General features: G+C 58.0%; 1 protein-coding gene across 5 annotated transcripts in view; it reads left to right on the forward strand.

Moving 5' to 3' along the window:
- Positions 1–18473, forward strand: part of ARHGAP27 (Rho GTPase activating protein 27) — a 31541-nt gene extending 13068 nt beyond the window's left edge. For 4 of the 5 annotated variants that reach the window (XM_047707666.1, XM_047707668.1, XM_047707667.1 and 1 more), the window contains 15 exons: positions 11221–11625; positions 11803–11985; positions 12214–12294; positions 12367–12450; positions 12808–12875; positions 13194–13284; positions 13758–13862; positions 15747–15845; positions 16600–16705; positions 16892–16999; positions 17073–17171; positions 17332–17409; positions 17501–17635; positions 17767–17872; positions 17997–18473. In XM_047707666.1, the coding sequence (XP_047563622.1) occupies positions 11221–11625; positions 11803–11985; positions 12214–12294; positions 12367–12450; positions 12808–12875; positions 13194–13284; positions 13758–13862; positions 15747–15845; positions 16600–16705; positions 16892–16999; positions 17073–17171; positions 17332–17409; positions 17501–17635; positions 17767–17872; positions 17997–18174 (1926 nt within the window). In that variant the 3' untranslated portion in view covers positions 18175–18473. Of the gene's footprint in view, positions 1–6597; positions 6764–11220; positions 11626–11802; positions 11986–12213; positions 12295–12366; positions 12451–12807; positions 12876–13193; positions 13285–13757; positions 13863–15746; positions 15846–16599; positions 16706–16891; positions 17000–17072; positions 17172–17331; positions 17410–17500; positions 17636–17766; positions 17873–17996 lie in introns of those variants that run through there. The other variant, XM_047707671.1, reaches the window with a different exon arrangement.
- The last annotated feature ends 2888 nt before the right edge of the window (positions 18474–21361 follow it).

A 21361-nucleotide genomic window follows, 5' to 3' on the forward strand; every position in this document is an offset into this window, starting at 1 on the left:
CCTATATCTTGCTTGTTTTTTGCCTATTTGATTTAGCAATGTACCTTGGAGATCACGCACAGAGAGTATCAGTCCCCTTCCTTGTAGCTACATGGGTTTTCCTTGTAGGAATGTATCATAAATTCTTCAGCCGCTCCATGGTTGATGGGCCCTTGGACTGTCTCCCAGCTCTTGCCATTACGCACAAAGCTATAATAAATAATCTTTCGTGGAGTACAGGCAGTAAATCAAGGATGAATCCCAGAAGTAGGATCGCTGGGCGGAAAGGTAAACGATGGGTATTTGTTCAATTTTGCCAAATTGCTCTCCCTGTCCGTGGGGATTATACCAGGTTACATTCCCACCAGCACAGATGTGAGCGTCTGACTCCCCACAGCCTTGCTAACCACATGTTGACAAGATGTTGGTTTCTGCCGATCCAGTAGTAAAATATATGCTCCAAGGGCAGCTGGGATTTGCATTTTTCTTTTCAGCGAGAGTGAGCATCTTTTCATAGATGTAGGGTCTGTTTGTTTTCCTTTTTCTGTGACCGGTCTATTCATAGCCTGTGTTCCCTTTTCTCTCGAGCTATTGGTTTTACTTATCAGTTATTAGGAGGCTTTGCCGTTCGAGGGAGACCAGCCTTGGATCTCCAGCATGAGTTGGAGTCTCCCCACGTTTGTCTTCTGACTTTGCTCATGTCATGTTTTGGCCACACAAATCACTTAATGTAGAAATCACTAATCTTATGGCTTTTGGATTTTGAGTCTCTGTCACCAAGATCTTTTTTTTTTTTTTAAGATTTTATTTATTTATTTGAGAGAGAGGATGAGAGAGAGAGAGAGCATGAGAGGGGGAGGGTCAAAGGGAGCAGTAGACTCCCTGCCAAGCAGGGAGCCCTATGCGGTACTCAATCCTGGGACTCCAGGTTCCTAACCTGAGCCAAAGGCAGACACCCAACCAACTGAGCCACCCAGGTGCCCCAAGGTCTTTTTTTTTTTTTTAATAGAATTTTGCTCATGTTTTCCTCTTTGAGTCTTTTTTTTGGGTTTCACTTTTTATATCTGACTCTTTGACCCTTTTGGGGGGTGTATCTGAGCGGACAGAGTGAGATGTAGACCCACTGTTAATGATTTTTTGTGTGTGTGTTTGGCTGTCCAGCTGTCCCGTCACCTTTACTGACAAGCTCCTCTTCTCACCGGGGTTTGTGAGTGGTCCGCAGCAGGTCCGAACCCCGCTGAATTAAGGTCTGCCAGCTCAGGCCCATTTGGGGGTTTTTCTGTTCCAACTCTTTCCAGCTACAGGCTTGCCAGAGGACTGGAATTGATTTGTCTTTGCTCACTGGGACTGGGATTGAGCTGTTGGAGTACCCCACTTGATGGGGCCCTAGAGCAGAAGAATGGTGGTCTCCGCCAGGGGGCCGGTGGGGCTAGCTGGCCAGGTCCCCTGCAAAGACACCATCAGAAATTCTCCCTGCTCTCTGCCCCTCGGCATTCCCAGCTTTCCAGCAGAGAGCCCTGAGCCCACCTGTTTGGCTCCCCGTGGGCTCCTCAGGTCACCCTGCCTTGCCCCTAGGGTCTTATGGTGGGCCAGGTCTGCCTGGGGGCCCCCTGAGTTCCAGCTTCTGTCTCAGGCACTCCGCCCATGCCAGCCAGCCCTGCCCACCGGCTGGCACAGCCCCTTCAAAGAGGGTCGCAGTAGGGGGAGGAGAGGAGCAGGACATGTTTAAGCTGCCATATTTCCAAAATTCCTAACACCAGTGCCGCATCATAAAGGGAGAGAAATTACTACTGGGGGGAGTGCAGGGGAGAGAGCTGGAAGGGCCAGTCTTTCTGGATAAGAAACAATGAACACTTCACAGAGTCCTAACATGGAGATTGCAGAAGAGTGAGAAAGTCTATGGGAGGGTTTTCTCCCCTTCTGTTATGAAGATTGTCAAACATACAAAGAAACCAGAAGAATAGTAAAAGGAATATAATTATACCTATTACTTAGATTTAACAATTACTGCTCGCCAAGTTTGTTCTTTTTTTTTTGCCAAGAAACAATAAATTCCAGACTTTATCATATCTCATCCCGCCAAAATTCAGCATATATATCTTAAAAGTGTTTTTCTTTTTTTTTTTTTTTAAAGATTTTTATTTATTTATTTGACAGAGAGAAATCACAAGTAGGCAGAGAGGCAGGCAGAGAGAGAAAGGAGGAAGCAGGCTCCCCGCTGAGCAGAAAGCCCGATACAGGGCTCAAACCCAGGACCTGGGATCATGACCTGAGCCGAAGGCAGCGGCTTAACCCACTGAGCCACCCAGGCGCCCCTTAAAAGTGTTTTTCTCCATAATCACAATACTATAACCATTATTATATCTAAAAAAATCACATTAGTTCCTTAATAGCATCTCAGACCCGGGGCATAGTCGAAAGCCCCTCATTGTCCTGAAACCGATCTCTCCCAGCAAGTTCGTTTGAACCAAGGTCAACTCGAGAACATGCATTCCACTGGACTGTCCCTTCAGTCTCTCTTGATGGTCCCCTCCCTCTCCTCCTGCCCTGGTAGAGGCCAGACCCATTGCCCCATAGAACATCTATTCTGGATTTGACTGTCTGCTTCCTCATGGTGGTGTTGCCGAGTTCCCCCGATGTCGGTGATACGTGCGGACTAACAGGTCTGAAAGGCTCAGGCAGCTCCGGTCACCGTGCTCGGTGACCCTAGGTCTCGGCTTGAACAACCGAGATGATGCCCAGATGGGAAGCAGGAGAAGGAAGGTGCCCCGCATCTCTGGAAGCGTATCAAGGACACCCAGGGCAGCAGTCGGGGGCCTGCTCCTGGAGCTGCGCTGGCAGGTCGTTCGTTACCCGAACAGAGCTGGCTGGGCTTCCTCAGGACAGCAGAGAAGCAAAGGTGGGACCAAGCATCAAGGATGTAGACAGAGGAAGAGGAGCACGGGCCCAGAGCCCAGCAGGCACCTGAGGAGGAGGGAGAAGGCTGTAAGGACTAAGTGCTGGAGGGGAGTCACACCCAACAAGGACCACATTTGTCACGAAGGAAGTCACAGGACACGCGAGCTGTGGGCTGGATGTCAGGGTGAGGGGCCAGCAGGATAGTGGGGATGTGCCCACTTTCAAGAAGTGGGCTCCGAAAAGGAGGCAGGTGGAGCTGGGTCCAGGGGCCTCCTTTTGCTTTTCGATGGGGAGACCTCAGGGCACCTGGGTGACTCGGTTGGCTAAACGTCTGCCTTCAGCTCAAGTCATGGTCCCAGGCTCCTGGGTTCAAGCCCCCCTTCCCCAGTCAGGCTCCCTGCTCAGCGGGGAGCCTGCATCTCCTTCTTCCTCCCCACCCCCTACAGATGCACGTGCTTGCGCGCGCGCTCTCTCTCTCTCTCTCTCGCTCTCTCTCTCTCTCTCTCTCTGTCGAAGAAAAATAAAATCTTAAGAAAGAAATTAAAATAAGATGGAGAGACCTCAAGTTTGTTGAAGTGCCAAAGGGTCAAAGGCAGTCAAATGGGAGGGGTTAGAGATTTGAGGAACAGCTGCTTCTGGGCAAGCGAGAGAGGCGGTGGGATCCTGGGATCCCCTTGGGCCTGCTCGGGGGAGGTCACTTTGGACAGGGGCACCTGGTCCCTCCACTAGGGAAGTGAGGAGGAAGGGTGAGTGCATGTGCCGCTACAGTTGAAGCCCCAGCCACATTCTCCTCCCTAGGCTGGCTCCGCAGGCCCGCAGTTTCCTTGACAGACGGTTTCTCATTCCTCCTGGCCCAAGCTCGGGAGACAGCCTGGGTGTCTGCCAGCCTCATCCAGAGCACAGGGTGTGGGAGTGGCGAAGGGGCTCCGCCCCAGGCCCCACCTGCCCTGGAGGAGCAGGCCAAGCACACAGTCCCAGGAGGCCACCGAAAGGCTGGGGGCAGAGTCCAGAGCCAAGGGCATTCCATTGAAACCGAGAAACAGAAAAGCAGAAGCACAACCCTGCCTTCTTCCCCACCGTCCCCGGTGCGGGGGGGAGAACTCGGGGGCCTGCTCGGCACTTTTACGGAAGCCAGGCTTTCGAGCAGGGAGAGAATGACAGACAGCCCAGTCTATGGATAAAGAAACAGAGGCCCAGAGATTCAAGGGGCTGCCCAGAGAGAAACTAGGGCACAATCCACGTGAGAAGCCATGTCCCTGAATCCTGCTTCGTTCTTTTTTTCTTTTTAACCCAGTGACGATGCTTCCGCTCCAAACCCCAGGGAAGAATCTCATCTCGGGCCACTGTGTTGGGACCCACAAGCCACAGGGCAAAGCAGTAGGATTACACCGAGCCTCACCTTAACACAACCTGTCTGAGCCGCAGCCCAAATCACTTCTACCAGACTCTCCAGGTTCGGGGTTGGGGCAGCGGTGCTTGGCAGCTCCAGGCATGGTTCCCCACCATTCTGAGGCTTGGAGACCCTGGAGGGTGACCCACTGCACACTGGTGGACTTGTCTGTCAGGGCTAGGGGCAGATACGGTGAGGCCCGGACTCTGTCCTGGAGAGGGCGTGCTCAGGGGAGGGAAGGATGCCAGTTCTGGGCACTGCGCTAAGCTCCCTGAGGCAAAGATCACAGTTTATTCTCCACTCTTCCTCCACCCAGCCTGGCTGGCCTGGAGTCAGCAAAAGAGGTCCTGTCCCCTCCATGACCCCCTGAGCCGGTCTCTGGGCTCTAGTCACTGGTTTGCAGGTATTTCTTTTGCCTCTGGCCCCAGAGAGCTGATAGGATTTTCTGGTTGCACCTGCTTATGAGGTTTTTGGGGAGAAAGGGTGAGGACAGAGGGCTGGAGAGGCGGCCAGTGTGCAGCTGGCTTGTTCTGTCCCCTCCTCCACCGTGTGTGAGGGTGTGGTTAGCGGGGGGGGGGGGGGGGGGGAGGACCCCGGGACGGGGGAGAGCTGCTGTGGTCACACCTCCTCTCCCCGGGGAGGGGAGGCCTGGACTGGAGGCTGGAGGAGCCAGCCTCCAAGAGCAGCCTAGAGCTGTGTGGGTTTGGCTCTGTCCCCAGGGTGTGGGGCCAGAGCCCTCTGGGAGCCCCCCGAGCATGGGGCCAGACTTATTCCTGGGAAGAAACACCACGTGGCCTGCATTTTCTGTGGTCCCAGTCACCTGTACTGTCACTCTTGTTTCCTGCCGTGGGGAGACCCCCCCCCCTTCCTAATTCTAGAGCCGGCCAGTGCTAAGGGCCAGGGTTCCCCCACCTGCTTCCTCCCTCTCCTTCCCCTCCCCGGCTCCTCCCTGCTGCTGGCTGCCCTGGCATTTACAGAGGCTCTGCCCGTCTCCTGGGCCTGGCTCCGACTCCCTTGGTGACCTAGCATGTGTGTGGCCCGTGTCCCTCAGGGCGGGGGCAGCAGGATGCGTCATGTGTGTGACAAGTGGGAGGACTCCAAGCCTCTCTGCCCGCAGTGTTCCCGGCTTCCATGCCCCACAAGGGGTGTAGTGTACTAGAGCTTTGAGGGCATAGTAAGGCTGACGTCCCTGGCTTGCGCTGGCTGTGGTCTGCGCCAATGTCCCACGCTCCCAATCTACACCATGCCGGGCGCTACTTGGGTGTCCCTGTCCCGAGGTCATAGTGGGTGCAGGGAAGGAGTGGCCTTCCTGGGGGACATGGGCAAGGGGGAAAGTCGGGCCAGGACTGGGAACAGGAGGCTTACTGAAATGGGAGAGCAGCCCACAAGGGGCCTGGGATCTGGGGTGGAAGGTGGGGTTCCAAGCCCGAAGCAGGAGCTGGGTAGCCTTTGTGAGAGAGCCATGGGCAGTGGGTGGGTGGGCGGCAGGGTGCTGCCTGGCCTCTGGAGCTAGGGAGGAGGCACCTATGAGGGTTTGTAAGACAAGGTGGTCCCCAAGGGCTGGGGTGGAGCGCAGCGTCTCACCCAGGACACGCTGTGCCCATTGTGCATGGCTGGGGTTTGAACACCCACCTGACGAGAAGGTGAAGAGAGGGGAGGCCAGGGGAAGCTGTTGGTTGTAGGGCTGTGGAGGAGCTAGTCCCTGTCCCCTTCTCTGGGTCCTGGGAGCGTGGGGACACGTGACTGGACACACAGGCAGGGGCATGTGCACGCATCTTGGTGACCAAGGCCGGAGGAGGCAGGCTCAGACAGTCAGGCGAGTGGCTTGTGATGTGGTCAAAATCCCACCTGTCCTCTGTGTGGCTGGAAGACTCCAGACGCTGGCCGCCTCTGATACGATGGCCGCCCAGGCCCCTTCCTCTTTGAGACGTTCCCCCCCCCTGCAGTATACACACCAGCTTCCTCTTCCCCATCACATCCTCCCCATGCTTTGGGGGAATTGAGGGCCACTCTGTGTCTTATCCAGGCCAGCCCAGGCGCTGGGCACCCAGCAGCCCCCCTCCGCCTGCTCCCAGCCATGCAGCCACCCCCTCCCCCACCCATGGTTCCAGTGCCCTCCCGCTCCACGGCGGGAGCCGGGCCCGGGACTCAGAACCCGCCGGTGATCAGAGCATTGAGTAGGAAGGCTCACCAGGACACATAAAAATACCCAGACCTGAGACACCCCCACTCCACCCCACCCCACCCTATCTCAGGCAGCTCGTCTCAGGCAGCACTTCCGCAGCCCCGACAGGAAATGGGCTGGAGGCTCAGCTTCCCTCCATCTCAGAGCAACTTCTTGTTTCCCCCTTGCCCTGTGCCAGCCCTGGGGTTGTGCCCCCTTGGCTCCACCCCTGAAGCCTTCCCAGGGCTCTGTCCCAGCATCTCCGAGGGCACAGGATGGTGGACATGATTGCCAAGCTGACCAAGAGGCGGAGTCGGGCCCTGCGGGCACAGGTAGGAGACCCTGGCATTTTGGGGCAAGCTCAGCCTCTGATGGGGATGGCTGAGGGCCTCCGCGTCAAGGGGCCCCGGGGGCGCCTCCATCCTCTGGCCTTCTCAGGAGGTGGGTGAGCTGGGTTTTGGAGCAGGACATCTCCCAGACTTGGGGGGCTCCTCCCTTCTTTCCTCTTTCCTTTTCCAAGGCCTAGCCCATCCGTGAGGGGCTGCAGAGGGACCCTGAGAGACGGTGGTCAGCTTGGGGGAAGAGAAGCAGGCCAGCCACCTGCTTGTGGGCCAGGGGCGGGAACTGGAGACAAAGGGAGTGCTGGGGGGGGGGGGGGAGTCAGGCAGCTGGGTGTGGTGAGAACCAGAGCCCCTCTTGGCTCTGTCCTCTGGCCTGAGGTGGAGAACCACTTCCCCTTTCCTACTGGAGGACCCCTTGTCACTGTCGTGTTTGTGGGTCTGGGCCTTAGGAGCTGCCAGTGCCCTTGTCAGGGCCCTGTTGCCAGGTTATGATGGGGTGTAGTCTGGGCCTCCATGAGTTGGGGGCCCAAGGTGGTAGACCCTGCTCTAACCTTCAGCCTTCCCCTTGAAGGCCAGAGGGCCCAGAGGGACTGGCCCCACCTGGCTTCCAGTCTGATCCTGGCTCTGCCAGGAAAGTGCCTCTGTCTTAGCACTGTGGGGGCCCTACAGAGGGTTCTAGAGTTTGAAGGGCCCTCAGGGCTGCTGCGGTCCAGCTCCCTCCACAGGGCAGCAACCTCACTAACAGGGGCTGGACTCTGCCGGCTCATCTCCAGTGGAGGCCCCTGACTGCCTCCTGAAGCAGCCTGTGTCTCTGGGGCAGCCCCAATCCTTAGAATGTGCCTGCTTCCAGGGGGCCCTGCCTGCCCCCTTTTGGCCTCTGATCTGCAGTCTGGATCCCCATGGTATGATCCTGTGTCTCCCCTTCCTTGTGACAGCCCTCCCATGCTGGGGGCCTAAGCCTCCACCTCCTAGGACTGCCCTGCCCCCTCCTAGGTATGCCCTGCCCCCGCTAGGGGTGTTCTTGGTGCAAGATCCCCTCAACCTGACCGGCCTGGGACTCCCCTTGCGCTCCTAGCCAGGACCAGCCGGCTGCAGGCGGAAATCCCCGCTCCAAATAGCCGGAGTCCTTCCTTAGCTCATCTCCTCCCATGCCTCCATATGACCTTCCAGCTCCTGTCTCGGGGACGGGAAGGCCGCTGTCTCAGTGGGTCCAGAGGGAGTGAGCAGGAGACATGTCTGGGCCACCCACCTTCCTCTGCCCACCACCTCCATGCCATCCTCCCAAGGAGTCTCCTAGCTCCCTCGCTGAACCCTTATTCCAGGAAGCCCGTGTTCAAAGCGAATCCAGTCAATCCTGAAGTGTCAGGGGTGTGTGTGTGTGTGTGTGTGTGTGTGTGTGTGTGTGTGCATTGGTTGTTGTTGAACTGTGTCCTGGCATTGGCTTGCGAACTCAGTCAGTAAGTCCCTTCAGTGGACGGGCTGCATGCCTCAGGGCATTGGGGCACCTGCTAGAGGGCAACTGGGGTCAATTATGTCACCCTGGGTCTTGCTCTCAAAAAACCCCTGCCTTTGGGGTCAGAGGAGGTAGGCAGAGGGGCGGACGACGAATGGGCCAGCAGGGCAGAGCACTGCCAGCCCCTCGCAGGGGCATGAAGACAGTGACAGCGGGTTAGGCATCTCTCCTGAGGTAGAAGTTCTCTCCTGCCGGGAGGCTTGGAGTGGAGCCACAGCGAGGGCAGGTCATAAGAGTGAGGGGTTCCAGAACCCCTCTGGAGCAAAGGTCCAGAGCTAAGAAGATGACTTTTGTGTTTGGGGGAGGGTCTGCAGGCTGGTATCTGGGATGCTCGGGAAGGCTGCAACAGGCCGAGTGAAAGGAAACGTGGCATGGAGGGTCTGGTCTCAACCACACAAGACCTTGTGTGGGGAGGGAGAAGAGTGAGAAACTGGGGCACCTGGCTCTTCCCACTCCCTCCATGCCTGGGACCTGTCCCTGGTGGTCTAGAATCCACTGCTTATCTGAAAGTTGGTCTCCTTGCGAACAGTCGTTATCATGGATGTGCGTGCATTTTGCTTATCACCTTGTTGGGCTCCCTGCCCCCTCCCCGACCATTCACACAGGCTGCGCAGTAGGGTATTGGGGTCCCTTTGTCCACTGCTGCATTCCCAGTGCCTAGAATGGTGCCTGCACCGGGCGTGAATCTTTGTGGGACACATCAGCGTGTCTTGGGGCGCTTACCTAAAGACTCAATTCCCCTCTTGAGGATCTTATAGCTTAGTGAAGGCATCATTAAGCAACAGAGGAACTTTTGTGATTAAAAACGGTGGCAGGGGGCGGTTATTATACACAGTTTTGAGAAAAAATTTAAAGAAAAATAATCTCTGTAATTACACCACCCAGAGATAACCTCTGTTAGCCTTTTGGAAGGTTTCTAAAAACGCGTAATTGGAACTATAGCTGTTCACTGTGTTGAAATCTGCTTTTCCATTATAGCGTTATATATTCTTAGAAACAGTATTGGGGCGCCTGGGTGGCTCTGTCAGTTAAGCCTCTGCCTTTGGCTCAGGTCATGGTCTCAGGGTCCTGGGATGGAGCCCTACATGGGACTCTGCCCAGCAGGGAGCCTGCTTCTCCCTCTTCTTCTGCCTGCCACGCCCCCTGCTTGTGCTCTCTCTCTGTCAAATAAATAAATAAATCTAAAAAAGAAAAAGAAAAAGAAACAGTATTAATCTGGGGTGCCTGGGTGGCTCAGTCAGTTAAGCATCTGCCTTCTGCTCAGGTCATGATCTTGGGGTCCCAGTATCAAACCTCCCCAGTCCCCCGCCACATTGCTTTGGGCTCCCTGCTCAGCAGGGAGTCTGTTTCTCCCTCTGCCCCTCACCCCACTGCTGCTCTCTCTCATTTGTTTGCTCTCTCAAATAAATAAAATCTTTAAAAAAAAAAGAGAGAGAGACAGTATTAATCTTCTGCTGCTATGCTGCTGCCTGGGGTTTGATAGTATCGTTATCCATCCCTCTGGCAGCCCGAGGGTGCTGGGCTACGGTGGGCGCACCAGCGGAATCTCGGGAAAGGTCTTGAACCTGACACACTAGCTGAGTCCTAAAGAAAGACTTGGAGTTGGCCCTGTGAGAAAGGGGTGGGGTGAGCCTAGGTGGACTGTGCTTGGGCTCAGCCCAGGGTGGGGCCTCCAGCAACTCCCTGCTACCAGAGCTTAAAGTTCAAGGCAAGGGGCCAGGAATGGCCGGAAATAAGGTGGAGGACAGGCAAGTGACAGACGCCTCTGGTGCCCTGTGAAGGCGCAGACTTTGCCCCGTGGCGGCGAGGAGCAACGGCGTGTTGAGCATGGTCAGACTCATGTTCTGTGTGACTAAATCCTCCAGCTCACCTGGCTTTCCTTTGGCAGGCAAGAGGGGCTCATCTCTCCTTGCCCCTCCTTCCTTCCTCCCATCCGACTCTCCTCCCCCTTTCCCTTCTCTGCCATTGATTCTGAGCCCTGCAAAACCCACATTCAGGACATTTCAGTGCCAGATCCAGAGGTAGTACTGATTCCAGTCCCAGAGCTTTCAGGGCCAGGAAGGAAGGAGGTGGAGGGGGGGAATGGAGAGTGTGGTGGGGGGGCTGCCCCCATGTGACCTGAGTGGAGGAGGAAAAGGAAGGGGGCCCAGGCCGTTTCTCTATTCCTGTCCAGCCTCTGATTCACCCCCTGGAGGCAGAGTAAGTACACAGCTGGGAGAACTCAGTTATCCATAACTGATTGTTGTTGTTGTTGTTGTTTTTAAGATTTTATTCATTTATTTGACAGATAGAAAGATCACAAGTAGGCAGAGAGGCAGGCAGAGAGAGAGAGGGAGAAGCAGGTTCCCTGCTGAGCAAAGAGCCTGATGTGGGGCTCAGTCCCAGGGCGCTGAGATTATTACCTGAGCCAAAGGCATAGGCTTAACCCACTGAGCCACCTAGGCGCCCTAATATCTGATTATTGTCAATAAACACTTAATGTAACTGCCCTACGCATGTGGGACATTTCATACTTTGCAATGCACTGTCAAGAATATTTCCTCATGGGGCGCCTGGGTGGCTCAGTGGATTAAGCCGCTGCCTTCGGCTCAGGTCATGATCTCAGGGTCCTGGGATCGAGTCCCGCATTGGGCTCTCTGCTCAGCAGGGAGCCTGCTTCCCCTCTCTCTCTCTCTGCCTGCCTCTCCGTCTACTTGTGATCTCTCTCTGTCAAATAAATAAATAAAATCTTTAAAAAAAAAAAAAGAATATTTCCTCATTCTCTCTTCACTACAGTTTCCGGAGTGGGCAGGGCAGACGTTGTGCAGCTGGTGGAACTGAAGCAAGGGGTGCTCTAACTTGCCAAAGGTCACCCAGATGGCAAGCGGCCGAGTCGGGACTGTGTGACCCCGGAGCTGCCTGCCCGGAAGGTTACGTTTCCTTTCTCCGCCCACAGGTGGACGACCCCCCGGAGCCCGTGTACGAGAACGTAGAGAGGCAGCCTTCGGTGTCTTCGCCGGGCGCCACCGCGGGCCCCCGCCCCCCGGTGTGGGAGACGCACACGGACGCGGGCAGCGGGCGCCCCTACTACTACAACCCAGACACGGGCGTGACCACCTGGGAGTCGCCCTTCGAGGCTGCAGAGGGCATCTCCAGCCCGGCCACCTCCCCCGCCTCGGTGGGCAGCCGCGAGAGCCTCGAGACCGACTGGGGTCAGTACTGGGATGAGGAGAGCCGCAGGGTGTTCTTCTACAACCCGCTGACGGGCGAGACCGTCTGGGAGGACGAGACCGAGGACGAGCCAGAGGACGAGCTGGAGATGCAGCCGAGCCTCAGCCCGCTCTGCCCCAGGGACCAGAGGGTGAGGGGGCGGGGCCTGGCCCGGGTGGGCGGGGTGGCTCTGAGGCCTCAGACCCCGCCTCCTGCTCTCCCACAGCCCCCCCAACTGCTCGTGGGGGGCGTGGTCTGGCCTAAAAGGGCGGGGCCAAGGGTGCGTACTGGCTCGGAGACCCTCCGACTCGGTCTTTGCTCCCTGCAGCCCCCTACCCCTGAGACGGATTACCCCGAGTCGCTGACCAGTTACCCGGAGGAGGACTATTCCCCCGTGGGCTCGTTCAGTGAGCCCCGGTCTGCCTCTCCTTTGGCCACGCCCCCCGGTTGGTCTCTCCGAGTGAACCCCGACGGGCAGACGCTCTACACCAACAACTTCACCCAGGAGCAGGTACGTGCAGTGGGCGGATATGGCCAGACAGCGCCCCCGGTCATTCCTCCAGCTCTTCTAGTAGCTCAACACCGTCAACTGCAGCTCCTGGGCGGGCTCCAAGACACCCCGTCGCCCGCACCTGACCCTCCCAACTCCTTGGGGCTATATCGGGTTCTGGTGCAAGAGGAACTTTGCCTGCCCTCCCACGAGGCAGGCGGGGAGGCCTGACCGCCCCTCTCCCCGCAGTGGGTGAGGTTGGAGGACCAATACGGAAAGCCCTACTTCTACAACCCACATGACGCCTCCGTTCAGTGGGAGCTGCCCCAGGTAACCAACTGGGAGTGGGAGAGTCTTGGGGAGAAGGGAAGGGACTGTGTATGATGGTGTCTTTCTCCTCAGGTTCCAGTCCCTGCCCCTCGAAGCATCCACAAATCCAGCCAGGACAGTGAGACCCCAGCCCAGGCCAGCCCCCCTGAGGAGAAGGTGAGGGTAGAAGCATGTAGGCCCTGGCAGGACCCCCAGAGAAGAAATAGGAGCTTCCTGAAGGTTGTGGGGGCTGGGCCGGGGCCAGGTATGTCTCCCCCACAGGCCCCAGCAAGACGCTGGGCTGAATGAACGTGGGTCTGGGTCATCCCTGGCCCACGGCTGGGTGAGGTTGGGAGCTGAGAGGAGATCTCCCCTGCTTGGGTGAGAGCAGGCACCCCGCCAGCACCAGCAGCAAAGAGGGTTCACCGGTGACTCAGCCCCAACCTGTAAGGAGTTGCTGGCTGTGAAGACTAGCCTCTGCACCCCCTGTTGCCACCCTGTTAACTGCCTCTTCTTTCCCCTCGTCTTTCTCAGACCAAGACTCTGGACAAGGCCGGGGTGCTCCATCGCACCAAGACGGTGGACAAGGGAAAGCGGCTCCGGTGAGCACCTGGCGGCACCCAGACCAGGGCGGGATGGGCCTTAAGGATGACGTTCACTGAGCATGTCCTGTGTGCTAGACTCTTGTTAATCCTCAGAGCAGCTTTCTAAGAGGTCCCATGAAGACCCTGAGGCCTCTAGAGATAGGGATTTGTCCAGGGTCCCTTGGCTACCAAGCGTGAGAACTGGGAGTCCAGGCCTCACCGTTGGATGCCCCAAGCTGAGCTGTGTTTTCAGCTCTGTGCCCTGCACCTGGGGGCATATGGGGGCCTCAGTCCAGGGCCAGTGCAAGCCCAGTCACCCCCCACTTCCCCACCTAGGAAGAAGCACTGGAGTGCATCCTGGACGGTGCTGGAGGGCGGCGTCCTGACATTCTTCAAGGACTCAAAGGCCTCAGCTGCAGGCGGCCTGGTGAGGCCCAGGGTCCCAGGACAGGGACCCCCCACCCCCAGCAATCTGCTCCTGACTTCTGCGGCTCTTTACGTGATCTGGCTTGTCAATGGCTAGGTCTGCAGCAGTGGACCATGAATGCCAGGGGAGCTGGGCCTTGGCAGGGGGTGACGACAACAGATTCAGATTGTGACAAGCACTTCCAGGCACCCTGGACATGGGGAGCAGTCCTTGAGGGTGGCCACTCCAGTCTGATGGGCATGCAAATAGGGTCTGGGCCACGCCTGCTCTCAGAGATAAGGGCTGTGCCCCTTTCTCCTTTCCTGTCCTGGGTGGGCAGGCAGCAGGCCCAGGACCCCTCGGCCCCCCTTCCCCATCCTGTCCCTGGAGCCAAGGGAGCCTGGTGGATTGGAGCCCGGAGCCATGGCAGGCCTGTCTGGGCTGAGGGCTCCCTGTAACTGTGCTCCCCCCAACCTTTCTCCCCTCTCCCACAGAGGCAGCCTCCCAAGCTCTCCACCCCTGAGTACACAGTGGATCTCAGGGGGGCCTCCCTCTCCTGGGCCCCCAAGGACAAATCTAGCAGAAAGAACGTGTTGGAGGTGAGTGGTGGGGGTTGGGAGAAGGCGAGGGGGCTTACTGATGGCTTGAGACCCTCAGTAGGCAAGCCCCAAGAAGGGGGACCTGGGAAGAGTGGGACTGGAATTCTCAGGGCTCAAAGCCAAAGTCGTATCCACCTTGCGGATCTGTCCACAGTGTTTCTGACACCGCGGATTCTGCAGTTCCCTCTCCAGGAACTGAGTTTATAGTCCTGGAGGGTGGTAAGGAGTAGGGAGCCTCGGGGGAATGAAATCCATGCCTGGAAGGACAGCCCTCTTCCCAGACAGGAGACTCCCTCTCCCCAGCTACTCACTTTGACAGGTTGGAAACCAGCTCCCGCCGGTCAGAGCCAAGCTTCCAACTGAACTGGGTCCTCAGTGAATTAACTGGGCCCCAAGTTTCCCAGGCTCCCCTAGCAGGAGGACTGGGCCCCAGTAGGACCCAGGCAAGGACCCTCATGGTGCCACACCCTCCACTGTCCACGTGTTGTCTTGCTTTTCAACTACCTTTGTCGTCACCTCTGTCCCCAGAAGTTCTGAGGAAGGTCACAACAAGAATAGCAACAACCAAACAAACAAATAAAAACCACATGGGGACCTGATCAAATCCACTGAAAAGCCAGGAGCAAGGGGCATCAGGGGGCCGATGATGTACAGGGGAGAGGTTATTGCTGAAAAAAATGAGGTCAGGTTTCCTGGTAGCCAAAGTGAAAAGAGAAGGAGAATCAGTGACGTGGTTCCTCTTTTGGCGGGGGGAGCTTTCCCAAATTTTGAGTGAGATCAAAGCTTTTTCCCAACCCTTAGCTCTTGAAGCCATTTTTAGTGTCTGGTTCCAGGGTGGGTTAGTAAGAGACCCTCGGGGCTGCTTCAGGTAACGTGATAAAAGCAAAAAGCACAACGTCACAAATCAGCTCAGAAAAAGCAATTCTGCCGGGAGCTTGAGAGTGTAGCTTTCTGAAGATTCCTCAAGTTTCCTCCAGCACATCCACAGAGCAGGGCTGGAAAACCAGTTTGATCTCTTGAGCTGCCCTGGTCGGTGGGTCTGGAGCCTTCCTCCAGGCTCAGCAGGGCCGAGGGCGGTGATCAGTTAGCGATGTCTGTCATGGGTGTCCGACTGAAGAAGGCCATCACTTGCATCACTTGACCTAGAGGGACATCCTTCAGCCCATGCTCCATGTCATCTCTCTATCTTGCCTTGGAGAACACTGCTGAGTAAATGCTTCCGAGTTGTCTTTTCTGGCAAGAACTAGAAGGCAGATGGGACTCTTGGAAGCTACTCAAGCTGTCGGGAAGGCTGACAGTCTTGAATGGAAATGGAGGAGCCCTCTGCTTCCTGGCTGGCAGGCGGCCATCCTCCCTCCACTCAGGGGGTGGCCTGCAGGCACCTCTAGGATTTTTCTGGAGAGACAGCCCCACATTCTAGATCGTGGCCAGGTTAGTGGGGCCTGGCAGATTTTCACAGCGGGTCTCCCTCGTCACTCCAGAACCACAGAAAACTTTGGGAGTGATAGACCTCCCAAAACAGCTGGTCTGGGGCAGCTCAGCTCACCTGGGCGTCCAGCAGGATGAATGTTTTGGGAGATGTATTGCTGGGTAACTGTATAGCTTTTCCTTCTGTATGAACCTTCCAGAGAGGAACTGGTTATGTTTTGAGAGGGCCTCGGTTTGCCCATCTGTAACAGATAGGCTATCACTGCTTTTAACAAGGAGGAATGCCTGGGCCTGGGGTAAAGCCCTTGTTCAATGGTGCTCTTAGTTCCTGGGGCCAAGGACAGATCATCTCCACCACTTCTGTATCTCTCTTCCCTGCACTGCCTACTCCTGAGGCCCGGCCCCAGGGCCGACCCAGGGAGCCAGAGATGACTGAGAGCTCGTGTGTCTCTCCAGCTGCGGAGCCGAGATGGCTCAGAGTACCTGATCCAGCATGACTCCGAGGCCATCATCAGCACCTGGCACAAGGCCATTGGCGAGGGCATCCAGGAGCTGGTGAGCAGAGCCTGGGGCCTCCAGGGCTGGTGGGGATGGGATGGACAGCCATGAGGAGGAGATCTCTCCAGGCCAGGTGGGGGGCACATCCTAGCGGAATGTTCCATTTCAAGGGAGGCAGGAAGAAAAGGAAATATGGGAGAAAGAGCCTCAGGCTGGAATGACAGGCTAAAATCAGAAGGGAAAACTTCAAAGGATTAAATTGAAGAGTCTGTAGTTTTTTAGATTCAAACTATTCCCTGCATAAATGCAGATGGGACAGGTCCCCTCTGACAGCTCTTCTCCAGGGGCTTTTTGACCCTCAATTCCTTAGGAGCCAACACTGAGTACAGAGTTTGGCTGTATTTCTAGAGGTAGGAATCCAAGGGCGGTGATGCAGTTGTTGGCAGTGCTGAGGCCTCAGCCGGAACTGTAAGTCTGGAACTAGGAGCCCCATACTGAGGAATGCTGACCTCGTGGACTGTGTGCAGAGGAACTAGGAAAATGTGGGCAAGGGGGGCCAGGATAAGAAAGAGTGGGGCAGGGCAGGGTGGCTGTCTCCAACACCGGAAGGTCTCCAGGCAGTCAAGGGAGGTGAATGTTCTGAGGTTCCCTGGTGGACGTCAGGGGAGTGAACTGGAGAAGGGAAGTGTGAACTCTGGCCTGGCTGGGAGGGAGCAGGCCCGCTGGGAGGGCACTCCGGGCCCCTCACCCCGTCCCAGAAGGCCCTCCGGCTGGCCCCAGGCCCTGCCTCTCTGAGGCCGCGTGATTGCAGTCTGCAGACCTGCCCCCGGAGGAGGAAATCGAGAGCAGCAGCGCGGACTTCGGGTCCAGCGAGCGCCTGGGAAGCTTGCGGGAGGAGGAGGCGCGGGCAGGTGCAGGTGCGCGCGGGGGTGAGGGGTGGGGGGGTGGGGTGAGGGAGTGAGGAAGGTGGGGAGGTGGGGAAGGTGGGTGGGGGGAGGGCGTCTCCAGCCCCGCGCCGGGGTGGGGGTTACGCCCTGGGGCTGGGGCCAGCCTGGCCAATCCCGGCGCCACCGAGTGACTCGGCCCCGCATTCCCGGGCCCAGGCGCAGTCATCGCGGAGAGCGACCTCAGCAGGGTCCGGCAGAGGCTCCGCAAGTTCCTACTAAAGCGGCCGACGCTGCAGTCGCTGCGGGAGAAGGGCTACATCAAAGGTACCTGGGGAAGCGGGAGCGCGCGGCGCGGGGGACCCCGGGGCCGGGCGGCGCTCACGAGCCTCTCCCCCAGACCAGGTGTTCGGTTGCGCGCTGGCCGCGCTGTGCGAGCGCGAAAGGAGCTCCGTGCCGCGCTTCGTGCAACAGTGCATCCGCACCGTCGAGGCCCGGGGTACGCGCGGTGCCTGAAGGCCTCCCTCCCGAACCCCATGACAGAGACCCCTGGGGAGGGCGGGGCGGGGGGATGGGGGGAAGCCTCTGAGTGGGAATCCGATCGGGAGCTTCAGCCCCGTCCCCTCCAAACCCGAGGTCAGCGCCTCCCTCTGCCCCAGGGCTGGACATCGACGGCCTGTACCGCATCAGTGGAAACCTGGCCACCATCCAGAAGCTTCGCTACAAGGTGGACCACGGTAAGGCCCCGCCCCTCACCCTGGGGCCTGAAGACACCAAGGGGTGCTGAGGGCTTCTTCCAACTCCTCCCCCCGCACCCGCTTGCCGCAGATGAGCGCCTGGACCTGGATGACGGGCGCTGGGAGGACGTCCACGTGATCACCGGAGCCCTGAAACTCTTCTTTCGAGAGCTGCCGGAGCCCCTCTTCCCCTTCTCGCACTTCCGCCAGTTCATCGCTGCCATCAGTGAGCTCCGCGGGGCGGGGGGGGGGGGGGGCGGGCGGACCGGGCAGGGTGCGGGCCGGACTCCCCACCCCGCGCCGGGACTCAGTCCCTCCGTCCCCCTCGCCGAGCCGACCCACCCCTCCCTTCCCCAGAGCTGCAGGACCAGGCCCAGCGCAGCCGCTGTGTTCGGGACTTGGTGCGCTCGCTGCCCGCCCCCAACCACGACACGTTGCGGCTGCTCTTCCAGCACCTGTGCCGGTGAGCGGGCGAGCGGCGCGGGGATGGGAAGGCGCGGGGATGGGAAGGCGGGTGCCAGCGGACCGCCTATGCCCCCTCCAGCTCTGGGCCCTAATTCCCGCCTCCCCTCCCCTTCCTGCTGCAGGGTGATCGAGCACGGCGATCAGAACCGCATGTCGGTGCAGAGCGTGGCCATAGTGTTCGGGCCCACGCTGCTGCGGCCGGAGACAGAGGAAACCAGCATGCCCATGACCATGGTGTTCCAGAACCAGGTGGTGGAGCTCATCCTGCAGCGATGCTCAGACATCTTCCAGCCGCACTGACGGCGGGCCCCTATCCCCACCCCCGCAGCTGGTGCTGCGGACCCGGGACTGGGCACCCCGACACTGGTTCTGCCTTGGAAGCTGGACTGTTGGAGGCAGCTGGGCTGGACTCCTCTGTGAGACCCTCCGCCTCCCACCGGTGCACAGGCTGGAGTGAAATCTGCATCCCTTGGTGCAGTATGGTGACCCCTGGTGGGCAGTTTGCAAAATGTGATTTCCCCCCCCCTCCACCCCCGTCCCTGGCCTGTCCTGTTTGGGGCTTACTTGGGTTCTGTTCTTTATTACAGTGACACCTACTATGTGTGTGTGAGAGAGAATGTGCTGGGATGAGACTGTTTTCCCCAATGGTTGGCGCTGGGGGAAGGAGTTTGGGTGAGGGGCTTCTGGGCCTCATCAGGCCTGCAAGTGGGGGCCTCCCTGGGGCAGGGGGTGTCAGTCCCAGAGCAGCCACCTCCAGCGCCCCTGCCACCCGGCTTGCCTCCGGCCTAACTCATGCCTGACACTGTCCACAACCAACGTGGGCCATTTCCATCTGCTCTCCTGTTTCGGGCCATGGCCTTCCCAGACCCACGGGTGTTGTGTGCACAGGTTCTTCACACTCAGTGTGTACCCTGCACTGGCCGCCTGACCCACACCATCTCCACACACAGTCCCATTGGACAAACAAAGAGAGGGAGGCGGTGGTGGCAGCAAAGTGACCTGCTCAGTGTCCCCTGGGTGGTCTGACTGCCCAGCTAGGGCTCCTCTCACACCACCGTCTCCTGGGAGGGCGCTGTCAGACCTTTCAGCACCCCCTCCCCTCCAAACACCCTGCACACCCCTCTGCCAGTTCTGCTTGGGCCTGGGGACATCCTGAAGGCAAACAGGACACCTGCCGTGGCTGTTCTTAGCCCAGAGGGGAAATAGTGTTGGTGGGAGCTGCCTAGCCCTTCTCAGCGCTCTGGCTGTCCGGCTGCCTGCCAGGGGCCCACCTTGTCCTAAGGAGCTGGGAGAGGCCTGCAGGACTGGGAGAAGGTGGGTACAACCTCTGGAAAGGAAGCGTGAACCCTGAGGCCAGCGATGCCCCTTCCCTCACACACAAAGCACCTCAGCTTCTGGGTCTCGGCCCCCTGCCCCACCTACCGCTCGTCTGTTTAACAGTAATTGTTACTATTTATTGACATTTCACCCTGCCAAGCATTTCACTTGAATCATCTCGTTCGTCTCTCACAGCCAGTATTTATTCTTTGCTCTTCTGTGCCAGGCGCGGTGCTCGGAGGCAGGGGTACTGCGCGGGCCGCCTCTTGGGTGGGGCGTGTGCTCGGTGGCTGACCCACGTCCCCCCAAATGCCAACAGGGCCGGGACAAGAATACAGATGGTCGCCTCACACCATCCATGGACATACTGTAAACCTACAAATCAAGTTCTAACTGTTAAATAAAATGTGTTCTATTCTCCTATTTCGACAAATACACGTTCCTAATGACCTCAAAGACGAGGTTCCAACCGAAACTTCTTTGGCGATTCTGGATTCTGTGCTCAGGGACATTGGCGTGAGAAGAGCCAGCTGTGTTGTCAGCCCGCCCCCTGTACCTGCCCTCAGAGCCATCCTGCCCCAAGGGAAGGTCCACATGCACACACGTGGACAATCCCATCTGCTGGCACACACCGCCATGCCCCCTGCCGCCCCATGGCCACCCCATATGGCCCACCCTTCAGGGAATGGGTCACTTGGGCGGGGACTTCTGGGGTCTTGGCTATCAGGAGCATGGTCCAGAGGGAAGGACCTGGGCTCCAAGGTGCCCCGCAGGTTCCTTATCACATGGGGGGAGGGCACAGACAGAGAAGGTGAGGGTAGAGCCTTCTGAAGTGGGGCACCAGCAGCAGGGCGAGGGTTCCTCACTCCCAGGTCCAAGGACAGAACAAGACAGATGTTAAACAACTGATTACTTGGTTACATTCCTTTATACAAAAGTCAGAGAAAGCCCAGGGTGCTCTGAAGGCGTGTCATTCGGGTGTCACTGTCCCTCACGAACCTGAGATGCTTCTGCAGAAGCCCCACCTGGGCCCAGTAGTAAAGAATGAAGAGGAGTTGGCAAGGTGAGGAGTTAAGGGAAAGGTGTCTAGTCAGAGGGAACAGCATGTGCAAAGCTCTGTGGTAGGGTACGAAGTGAAGCTGGAGAAGTGGACAGGGGACAGTGTGTGCAGGGCCTTGCAGGCCACAATGAACAGGGGCAGGACAGCAGGCAGGAGGGTCCTTGGATAGGGAGGTCTTGGGAAGTGTCTGCTCCCCGGTCTGATCCTCACCCCACCCCAGGCTTCTGACGCTGCCCAGGCCTCGGTGAGCCAACAATGTGGCAGCAGGCAAATTGGAATCACCATGTCCTGTCACCAGGAAGAGCTGCAGAAATCACCCACTGCCCATGAGGAAACTCCCAGAGAGACAATGTCATAACTCAGTGGAGGTCACACAGCAGACAGGTGGCAGAGCCCACCCGCAGCTTCGTCTACAGCCTGAGCTCCATCAGACGTCTGGGCTCAGCCGCGAATCCGCAACCCTGAGCCTGGTGCTCAGGGAGCACTGTAGGTGCTCACTGAATATGTCGGGAACGAACTGGATTTTGTGTGGAGACACATACATAAAAATAGTATCTGCCCTCTTGAAGCACCAGCCGGTTGGGGGACAGACCAAAAAGTAAGTGCCACAGGGGATGGGGCGGTCACAGAGGGCCCTCTCCCCAAGCCTGCCCGCTCTCAACAGATGCTCCGACCCTCCTACAGCCTGCCATCTGCCCCTGAAGCTGTCCCAGAAAAGGTCACCAGTGCCCACCTTGTTGCCCGGTCTGGCAGGCATGCCCGATCCTCACGCAAGGGGACACGTGAACGGCCTGTTGTCCCCCCACAAAGCACGCTGTTCCTTTGCCTTCAGCACCATGGGTCTTTGCAAAGCCTGTAAACAGTGATGCCCGCTGGGTTGTGGTCTCAGCCCATGGCCCTCTCCCCTCCATCCTCCCTAAAAGCCCTGATCCCTTCCATTCAGGGGACTTAGTCACCAGGCCTGCGCAGGGGTCACCCAAATCTCTCGCCAGCCACGGCCACTCTCTCCTGAGTTCCAAGTGCAAATGACCACCTGCTTACAGGACACCTCCGCATGAATGGCAGCCGGACACCCTGCGTGCGACCTGCCCACAACAAAACTCGGAGACC

Source organism: Lutra lutra, chromosome 16 (genome assembly GCF_902655055.1).
Source record: "Lutra lutra chromosome 16, mLutLut1.2, whole genome shotgun sequence".
NCBI classification, from domain to species: Eukaryota; Metazoa; Chordata; class Mammalia; order Carnivora; family Mustelidae; genus Lutra; species Lutra lutra.